The 10530-nt window shown below is 46.9% G+C and overlaps 1 protein-coding gene across 1 annotated transcript in view; it reads left to right on the plus strand.

The window, feature by feature from the left end:
* The window catches only part of ALDH5A1 (aldehyde dehydrogenase 5 family member A1), a 31736-nt gene extending 22504 nt beyond the window's left edge, over nucleotides 1–9232 (plus strand). The window contains exons 8-10 of the mRNA XM_037521030.2: nucleotides 1249–1418; nucleotides 4184–4242; nucleotides 5843–9232. Coding sequence (XP_037376927.1) covers nucleotides 1249–1418; nucleotides 4184–4242; nucleotides 5843–6048 — 435 coding nt within the window. The 3' untranslated portion in view covers nucleotides 6049–9232. The remainder of the gene's footprint in view (nucleotides 1–1248; nucleotides 1419–4183; nucleotides 4243–5842) is intronic.
* Nucleotides 9233–10530: the final 1298 nt, after the last annotated feature.

Here is a 10530-nt window from a genome sequence, read left to right on the forward strand (position 1 = left end):
GACAGAGTGGGGAAAAGAACAGGCAGATCCACTGAAATACACTACTGAGGGGAGCAGCAGGCGAGACAGGAGAGGGCTGCTGCACCATGTGGGTAGCTCCCTAGCTGGCCAGGGATCGAACTTGTGCTGCAGTTGCTGTGGATAGTTTCATAGTGCTGAGACTTGAGCCCTTGCGCCACCATGGAGGCCCTGTATTGGATCTGCCCCTAAGGGGAAGCCTGCCAAGAGAGAATCAACTGAGCTTGCAGTTGTCTCTCACTCAGGAAAGAAATTGGAAAAGACAGAGGCACCCACCTAAACTGTTTAGCTTAGTCCTTCATTAGAAAGATGAGCCACTGAAGATTACAGCACCTTTGAGGGAAGCCCTCAGCACATGACAGGAAGAATAAACCAAGCAACTGACCCTGGAGGGAGCTGGAAAGTCAGGCAACAAAAAGGAATTTTCTAAGAGTCTAATATAATAGTGTCTTCCAAGAGCTATGAGAAGTTGGCCCTTCTGTTAAAACAGAAGCAAGTTCTGTGAAAATGGAACAACAAAAACAAGGAAGAGTTTGTAGACGTAAATGCATTATGATTTAAAAAAGTAAATGAAGATAAAACTTTAAATCAAGGTGATGTCCAGACCACTGCAGTAAGGCGACTTTCATAATAAATGAGTGACATGACACTTCTGGCTTCCTGATGTGTAAACACTATCTTGTAGTCTGCTAAGTAGGCAGTAGCATTATGTCTACAAAAAACAATGTACATGCCTTAATTAAATAATACTCCATGGCTGAAAAATGACAACTATCATGTGAGCCTTCAGCAAGTCATCTTTTTGCTGGCAGAGGGTCTAGTAAAAATCACACTGTGAATCAAAATAAAACGAGGTGTGCCTCTGTTAGTACAAAGTGCATGCAAAGCCCAGGGGAGAGGATGACATGGGTTGCAAAAGTTGGAACTAACCCAGGAATGAAATGACAGAAACCCCTGGAAAACAGCTGAGCATCAGGCCATTCCAGGAACACTGAGATCAAACAGGCAGGGAATCAAATCAGAGCTGGAAAGTGACCTTGCACACTTCACGTGTCCTCTTAGTGTCTCTTTCTGCATATTTGAAACGAGAGTAGAATGTTCTTAACTTTTTTCCTCCAAAAAAGAAAAAAGTTACAGCTTTCTGCAGCTTAAAGATTCTATGACATGTTCTCATTCCACCGGTATCCTCAGCCTGCATTCCTGTGGGGTCTCCTTGTTCTCTTCGTGCAGGTAGAGAAACAGGTGAGCGACGCAGTTTCCAAAGGAGCCACCATCGTGACAGGCGGGAAGCGACACCAACTTGGACAGAACTTCTTTGAGCCCACGCTGCTCAGCAATGTCTCCCGGGACATGCTTTGCTCTCATGAAGAGACTTTTGGGCCCCTGGCACCAGTTATCAAGTAAGATCACACAGCTGGTAGGAAGACAGGACAAAAATCGAAAGGGAAATAAAAACCTAGAGAGGGGTCCAGTTCGTGAGTAATCATGAGGCCTGAGTGGGCCAGGGGGTGGCTTGAGAGGCAGAGACCTGTATGTGGCCATTGAAGTCCCAAGTTCAACTGAAGAGCCAAGTTCGATTTAAGAGATTTTTTTTTAAATGTGATTGTTGCCTATTTAGACCTCAAGACGCACTAATGCTCTTTCTGCTGAACTAATTTTCTTCTTAATGGAGTACAGCCTGGAAGACGTCTTTCAAGAGAGTCTGTGGGGAAATAAACTTTCTCTGATCTTACATGTAAGACCTTTTATCTCACATTCACAAGTAAATAATAATGGACCCGGATAAAGTCCCAGTTTAACACTCGGAAGCTGCCACTCCTTGGCTGGTTTCTCTCCAGGGATCTTTCTGCGAAAGCTACTGTCGGTCTGGCTCCTGCTTCTTTGAAAGGGGTCTACTTTGTCTCCTTGGAAACTTCTGAATTCCTCGTCTTTGATGTGCTTCAAGTCTACTGTGGCCACTCCAGTGACACACAACGGGAGTGTTTACAGTCCAGGTCCCCCCACCCCATCCTCTGCCATCAGGTCTTTAATATCTAAAGTGTTGGTTTAGTCCTGGGAATTCTTGGTCATTATTTTTCCAGTGACTTCTCTCCACCCCACTTATCTTTGTCTAGCCTCCTAAGAAGTCTGCTTCTGTCATTTATTGCTCTTCACGCTTGTCTGTCCACTCCTGGTGCCTTCTAAGACTGTCCTCCTTCACCTGCCGTCTTAGTAATTCATTCTTCAGATGGCCCCATCCTGCCTTCCTGCTCCGTGCACTATCACTATTACTTTTCCATCCTTGATTTCTCCAGTTGGAGAGACCAGTAGCCATCTCTTTATAACCATCAGTTCCCCGTAACTCCCTCTTCTGCTTCCTTATTCTCCCTCGTTTTGCTGTGAATACTTACCCTTTCTTTACCTCTCTTTATTGTTTTATAAATTTATTGATTTTTAATTATTTTATATATTTTACATCATTTTTCATTTTTGTACAATATATGCATTTTCATCTTGGCTGTACTTCCCGTAAAATTCCCACCGCCCCCATGAGCTATCGCCATGGTCCCTTGGGCTCTTCCCACCCTTGTTTTGATCCTACTTCCTCCCTCCTCCCTGTAGTATGTCTCTGATTCATATTTGCCTGTTGATTTTGATTTTTACTTTATTATATTTTTCCCCCTGATCCCTTATTTGGATCCTCTACATTCCTGCTATGAGTGAGACCATCCAGTAATTTTCTTTCTCTTTCTGGCTTATTTCACTGAGCATGATCCCTTCCAGCTCTATCCACGTTGCTGCGAATGGCATGAGTTTATCTTTTTTGATTGCTGAGTAATACTCCGTTATAACATGTACCCCATCTTCTTGATCTTTACATTTCTGTTCTGTTCCACTCTTTCTGCCTCCTCTGATATAGGTGGTTCTGCTTGTTGCTTTTCTGGGTCTTGGAGCACCTCACATCTTGTCATTTTCCCTGGGTACCCTCTTTAGCTTCTGAACTCTCAGCAGCATTGGCCACATCTACCCTGGGACTGTGGCAAAAGCTCTGAGCTTGGATATGCCCCTTCTGATACATGTGGAGGCAAGGGTTGACCTCAGGAAAGAAGCCTCTACTCTGAAGATCCCATCTCAATACTAGTCCCCCTACCCCAGCTATCCTTTGCCCTGGGGATACCTCCATATCCTCAGTTACCTCTTTGGTAATGAGTTGGAGCAAAGTGGATTCTGGTCCATGGTGCCACCCACACTTATTTGGATGACTCACTAAGCCAGCCGGGCTGAGCCTCATCTGGGTCACCCCTGCCCTGCACAGGCCCTGCTGCTTTTCTGCCCCATGGTGATGGAGCCTTGGTGCAGGGATCCAGGCCTGTAGGCAAAATCCCCCGAAGTATACACAGCAGATGGGGGAGGTACCGCCCCACCTCTGCAGGCTCCGTAGAGCTCTGACCCTTCCTACCCCTTCATGCATGCTCAGCTCTCCCCCACCTGGGGTCTTCCTCCCCTCCCCACCTGGATCCAGTCACCTTCTTGGCCTCCAAAAGTGTCTTGCGCTTTGGCACTCGCTGCTGATTGAGGTTTGATGGGTCATGACTCTCTTCCTGTCTCCTCTGCATTGGTTCCCAGAGAGAACAAGCACAGGGGCTGCCTGTGCCGTCTCACCAGAACAGAAATCTCTCTCGACATATCCTTTGCATTTCGAAATGGGGGTACCTCTCATGCCAGTTACAGGTCTGAAGCAACAGAAAAATGCTACTCACAGCTTGTCCTAGAGAGAAAATGATAAAACTGGAAGGGACTGCAGAGGGCTTGGCACTCTCTTCCACTTCAGGGAGGAGCCAGTATGTGGGGTTAAGCAGCATCCGTGGTCACCCCACATTAGAACCCCAGCCCTGAACCCTCTCAGTGGGTTTCTTTTCAGACCTGAAAAGGGGCTGCTTCTGAAGCAGCTGTGTGCTTGTGACATATGCTTAGTGGGTGGCAGGAGCAGAAATCCTTTTATTTGACAATGTGACTTGCCACAGCTCCCTGCACCTCAGCTGCCTGTCTCCTGCACTGGCATCTTTTTGCAAAACCAGGGCTTACCCCTTGCCATTATTTGGGAAATAAATGAGGAGACAAGCTGGCGGGGTTTCTTTCCTCTCCCCTGACTGACAGGGCTGATGACCCATCCTCACTTTGGCAGGTTCGACACAGAGGAGGAGGCGGTGGCCATTGCAAACGCGACTGACGTGGGCTTGGCAGGTAGGCGTTTGTGCTCTCCCAGCAACGTGATAGTTCCCTCTCGGGCTGATAAGGAGTCTTCCTTTTCGACACTGTCCTGGGCTTCCAGAAGGAAATGTTACTGGGACATATGGCATGTTGCTTCGCAAGGGCAGATGTGTGCCAGCTCATGATCTCTTGCCTGGTTCTCTGAGATGCTCGTTTGGGGCTCCCTGGCTGTAGCTGGCAGGGGAGGCGGGGGGGGGGGCGGAATCAGCAGAAGGTACAGCACAAATTGTTCTAGGTGCAGAATCTTTTTTTAAAGATTTATTTTTATTTATACAAGAGCTGGGGTACAGACCAGATGTGTGGGAGGGTGAGAGGATTCACCAGAGACAGAGTGGGGAACAGAACAGGCAGACTGACGAAATACACAGCTGAGGGGAGCAGTGGGCGAGACAGGAGAGATCTGCTGAGCCATGTGGGATTCTTGCCAGCCGGCCGGGTTCGAACCCATGCTGCAGAGGCTGCGGACAGCTTCACAGTGTGGCGCTCAACCGCCTGCGCCTTAGGAGAATATTATGGGCACGGGAGGCCCCATGTTCTCAGAAGCTTACTGCCTGGAAATTCCAAGTGCTTCTCCCACACTTTGCCTGGGTCCCAGAAGCCTGACAGAGAGGAGGCACTGGGGTAAGGGATCTGCCGAGGCGGGCAGCCAGCACAAGTAGCAAAGGCAGCGTGGGCTGACAGAGCCCCATGGAGTTGGCCACAGTTCTGCTAGCTTGGAGACGGTTAGGGTGGCCCGGGGCACACGGTATGTACCTATTTCCCTGCAGAGACTACACACGTGTAAATGTGCTCGACAAATCTTTGTTAGCACCCACTGTGAATGCAGTGCTGAGGAAGCTACAAAGACATAAAGACACAACTGTTGCTCCATATAAGTTGTTCCCACACCCAAGGGGAAGTGCCTAGCCGGGGAGCAGTCAGGATGCCGGGAGTCCACGCTACCCGTCGTCCCAGAGCTGGAGTGAGAGGTTAACGCGGAGGCCACTGGCCCTTGCTCCCCTTCTTGATTGGATGACAGTGGGGAAGGCGCAGGCTGACCCATGTCACCAGGGATGGCAGCATTCAGACGGCGGAGAGATGGGAGGAGAGGGATTCTGGGCAGATGTGCCCAAGGGTGTAAAGAAGAAAGGATAAGAATTGGATCAACATGTTTGGAGAAGATGGTTGGTGACAGGAAAGTGAAGCTGATCATGTTGATTGAGCTCACCCTAGGGAGGGCTGGATACCCACAGGAAGTCCCTGGAAGGTTTGGGCTAAAGCTTCCTGGGGCTGATCTAACAGGTGTGCAGGATGGGCAGGATGGGAGACACCAGGTACTGGGGAGGTCATGGTTGTCATACCGCTCAGAGATGGGCCAGCCCTAGTGGGAGGTGACAGCCCTTGTGAGGGGCCAGAAGCAGAGAGATGATTTACAAAGTCTTTAAGGTGAAGCAAGGATGGAACCAACTTGAGGGTGCCACTGGGAACAGGCCCATGAGGCTGGCAGGTAGTCATCAGTGGCGTCCTCGGCCTTAGGCATGGTGTCTCTAACGGCTGTTCTAATGCCATCTGTGTTCTTTTCTCCCTGTGACAGGTTATTTTTACTCCCAAGACCCAGCCCAGATCTGGAGAGTGGCAGAGAAGCTGGAGGTGGGCATGGTGGGTGTGAACGAAGGCTTGATCTCCTCCGTGGAGTGCCCGTTCGGTGGGGTGAAGCAGTCTGGCCTGGGGCGAGAGGGATCCAAATATGGCATTGACGAGTACCTGGAGGTCAAGTATGTGTGCTTTGGAGGCCTGTAGGATTCTTCCATTCTTTTAAAAATAAAAAAGGAAGCTTACCTACAGCTATGGGGACATGCCATCCGTTCTTTTAAATGAACTTAGAGATTATGTGAATTAAGACTTTTTTATAGCTCCTCCAGTCCTCATAGTCTTAAGCACATGCCAATCCTACTCTTCCCCTTATCTCACTAGGGACCAATACATGCCATGGGCCGATGGCTGCAGACTCCCCAAGAACCAGCATCAGTTTAGAGAATGATGCCCTGGGCCCCGATCCCTGTCTGCCTTGGAGCAAGTGTGGCGTGAGGCAGGTGGTCCTGTGGCCCCGTCACAAAGGCGGGATCACTGCCTGGGTGATGACACAGCCATCTGCCATGAGGCTCCAGAGCTTAGACCAGGAGGTCTGTAGGCAAGACCCGGGTATTACTGGCCGGCTGTTATGGGGTCCCGGCACCCCCTGGCCGCCAACTCAACACTAGAGATGCTTGCTCTGTATTTGGAATGTTGCTGTGAGGGTTGAATTTTTAAGATATCTGAAATAGCACAGAATTGCCTGTGCCTCTGGGGAATGAGAGAGCCCCTGTCCCTTTTTCCAGGCCAGTTTTTTTCACTGAGGTTTTCATCGTCCTAAATTCACTGCCTGAAGATTGTTTTCCTGTCTGTCCTGTTTTCCATTTCACTTTCTGTCCTTCGGGAAATGAGCACAGGGGTAGAGCAGAGAACAGCAGAGCAGGTGGTGGGCAGGCAGGCACATGAGTGGTAGCTTTCTGCTGTCAGACATGCTGTTCAACACCCTCCTTCCAGCCCTCAAGAGCATGCCTTACTTATTCGGTGAGCTATTGTGAGCCCAAGAGAAAGCAAAAGTATTTGCAAAAAAAAAAAAAAGGAAAAGAAACTAATATAAGAACCACAGCCATTAACAGGGAAGCAGTGCCTCCCTGGGACACTGGCAGTAGCTTGGCCAAGGTAAGGGCAGGCTAGTTCCCACCTGCTCCTCTCACGCCCCAACCTGCCACCTGAGTAAGTGGCTGTCACCTATAGCCTGCTCTTGCTGTCCTCATGAGGCCCTGCTCCTTTACCTCCAAATGAGCAAAAGCACAGCACTCTCAAAAGGAAAAAGGATTTCCTTCATTGCCAAACTACCTTGTGGAAAAGGTGGGAGGTCTGAAATTTCAGGCATCTTTTCCCCAAATATGAGCATCTACAGTTCATCATTTAGAAACCCAAAACCTAAAGCCCTATGACCAGCATCTCCTCTCACAGGGAGAGCAAAACTTTAAGAAAATTCGAGGCTTATTCTTTCATCTCTCCCTTCATCTTGATCCACTGAGGAAAGGAATACAGTCACACATTGCTTCATGTTTTGGTCAAGGATATACGTGGGTAGGATGGCAGTCCCTGGGCAGAGCCTGGCTGCCATCTAGTCTGTTGCTCGGGACCTATGGTTGAGAAGCTAAAGGTCTCCAATGTCCCTGAGGCCCCAAGGAAGGAGCTGCCATCAGCCCCCTTATAGCATACCTTGCCCAGGCCCTGTCAAGAATCACATTATGTCAGCATCTTGACAGCAAATACCTACTTTTTTTTTTATAGTTTTTAGATTGTTTTATAACATTAAATAACTTAAGATTTGGGTGTGTCCATCTGTTTTCTATTTTAAAAAATAATACAGCATCTTTATTGTTGGCTGGGATACTTGAAGGTGTTTGGATCATTACATTCAAATAACTTTGTAACTTTCTTAAGTCAGTGATTCCTTGGCTGGGTGGTGGATTTTGGATTTTGTATATTTGGCTCAGTAGGTGCAAAAAGGAAGGGTCAGAAACTCACTGCAATATCTTTGATTGATTTTGTAGTTAAAATAATTTGAAAAGGAAGTAGCTAACTGTTTAGTAAAATGATTCTGGGTTATGGGGAGAAAGAGAAGTGTTTTTAAATGAACATTCAGGAGCTGGGAATGTCTTTTTCAAGAAATTAACCATATGTGATGGATGGAATTTTTTAAAATATATTTTATAACAGGAAATGGCAAAGGCTTGGCAAACAACAGCTCATGGGCCAAATCTAGCCCACCACCTGTTTTTGTACAACCCAGAGCTAAGAACAGTGTTGTATTTCAAATGACTCAGGGAAAATAAAAGAAGAATCATATTGATGACACATGCAAATTACATGATGTTGAGATTATCCAAAAGAGCAAAAGCGTAGCACTCTCAAAAGGAAAAAGAATTTCCTTCATTGCCAAACTACCTTTAACTTTACACTGTGCCAGATGACTGTATTCTCTAAAGACTGGAGCCCAGGGTTTTAATTATTCATGCAGCTATGGAAGAGGTGGGAGGTTTGAAATTTCAGGCATCTTTTTTCTCAAATAAGGGCTTTTACAGTTCATCATTTAGTCCATAAAGAAAATTTGGGAACACGATCACCCCATTTACGGTGACCCATTCATGGTCACCCCGCTGCACTATGGTGTATGGTTAATTTCTTAGCAGACAACCTGACCTGCATTCACTCTTCAGCTCTACAGAAAATGTTGCCACCCCTAATCTACACCAGCAGGGAGAGATTGACCTTACCACATTTATTGGGCATTATTTCATTTCACTGACCCCTATTATGTAAAAAATACTTTTCCGGGCATTGCTCCAATGAGTCCCACCAAGAATCCCCAGCAATTGCACATAACTCAAATGAAATTACTCAGATAACAAGAGACTATTGGCCTTGGCAAAAACACTTCTCGATTTACTCTCCGCAGCTGTGCAGGGATTCTCATCTGCATCTGGCTGTCTGTTCAAGAGACTTAAATAATAAGTGTGATTTTATGTCAACTGCTGTTTCTTCTGCCTTTATTTGTATGGAAGCCTCAGTGAAAATAAAGATCAGAAGTCGATGCAAATAAAAATATATTATTGTCAACTTATGTTATTAACTTTACACTGTGCCAGATGACTGTCTTCTCTAAAGACGGGAGCCCAGGATTTTCATTATTCATGCAGCTATTTTAGGTAGCATTTTACTTGAATAATATTTAAGCTGTGATTTTTCTCGTGCTGCTTTGTGGAATAACACTTGAGAATAAATGTGGAAACACTTGGCTTTGTAAACATGAGCATATCACTCATTTGTCAATTTTTGATAATTGTGTACATCTATCAGTGTCTTGTTAGCAGAGTTGTGTGTGATTAATAAATGTTATATTAACAGAATTTCTTATTTCTGTGTTGTCTGCTTGTGGTCTTTTTCTTGTCAGTTCCTCATTTGAGTTTGTATTGGATATTATTACACCGGTTCAGAAATGTACAAAAAGCAACAGAATCTGCCACCCAAAAATATAACTGTAGGAATTTAGGACATGCCACCCCATATTATTTTGAGCTGAAGGCAACTGAGAAGAAGCAGTTGCAAGAGTTCTCCTTGCTTACACATCCTTTGTAAATCATCTCTCTGCTTCTTTCCCTCACGAGGGCTGTCACCAGCAGGTGACAGCAACCAAGTTATTCCGAGCAGGATGGCAACCACAGTAACCTCCCCAGCTCCTGGTGTCTCCTGTCCTACCCATCCTGCACACCTGTTAGATGAGCCACAAGATGCTTTTGCCTAAACCTTCTGGGAACTTCCCGTGGGTATCCAGGTCTCCCTAAGGTGATCTCAATCAACATGATCAGCTTCACCTTCCCGTCACCAACCATCTTCTCCAAACATGTCAATCCAATTCTTATCCTTTCTTCTTTACACCCTTGGGCACATCTGCCCAGAATCTCTCTCCTCCCATCTCTCTGCCATCTGAATGCTGCCATCCCTGGTGACATGGGTCAGGCTGGGGCTTCCCCACTGTCAACCAATCAAAAAGGGGACAAGGACCACTGGCCTTCAAATTAAATCTCTCAAAATATCCTGCAAACCTGCCCTGCCATTCCCATGCCCTTTCAAAATTAAAGTCACTGTTGTACCATCAGTGCAGCTGTCTACAGTACCAAAAATCTCACACCAGGGCCTCCCCTGGTGGCGCAGGCGGTTGAGCACAGTGCTGTGAAACTGTCCACAGCCTCTGCAGCGCCGGTTCAATCTCGGGCCGGCCTGGCGAGAATCCCACATGGTGCAGCAGACCTCTCCTGTCTCGCCCGCTGCTCCCCTCAGCAGTATATTACGTCAGTCTGCCTGTTTTGTTTCCCTCTCTGTCTCTGGTGAATCCTCTCACTCTCCCGCACATCTGGCCTGTACCCCAGTTCTTGTATAAATAAATCAATCTTTGGGGAAAAAAAGAGAAAAAAAAAATCTCACACCAGTGATTCTCATTCAGCTCCTGGAAGACTTCAATTTCAGTCGGGTCTCTATTGTGTGGGTTGCATGCTGACAAGCTGGCTTAGGTTTTTCTCACACCTTAGGACACATCTTGCTGGCCAGTACACAAAACAGATTACGCATAGCTGCTCGCTCAATTCAAGGCTATGGCGATGGTGATGCTGAGTATACTTTCCTGTGATTTGGGTCAGTGGT

The sequence above is a fragment of the Talpa occidentalis genome, unplaced genomic scaffold (genome assembly GCF_014898055.3).
Source record: "Talpa occidentalis isolate TD23 unplaced genomic scaffold, MPIMG_talOcc4v2.1 talOcc4.2, whole genome shotgun sequence".
In the NCBI taxonomy this organism is placed as follows: Eukaryota; Metazoa; Chordata; class Mammalia; order Eulipotyphla; family Talpidae; genus Talpa; species Talpa occidentalis.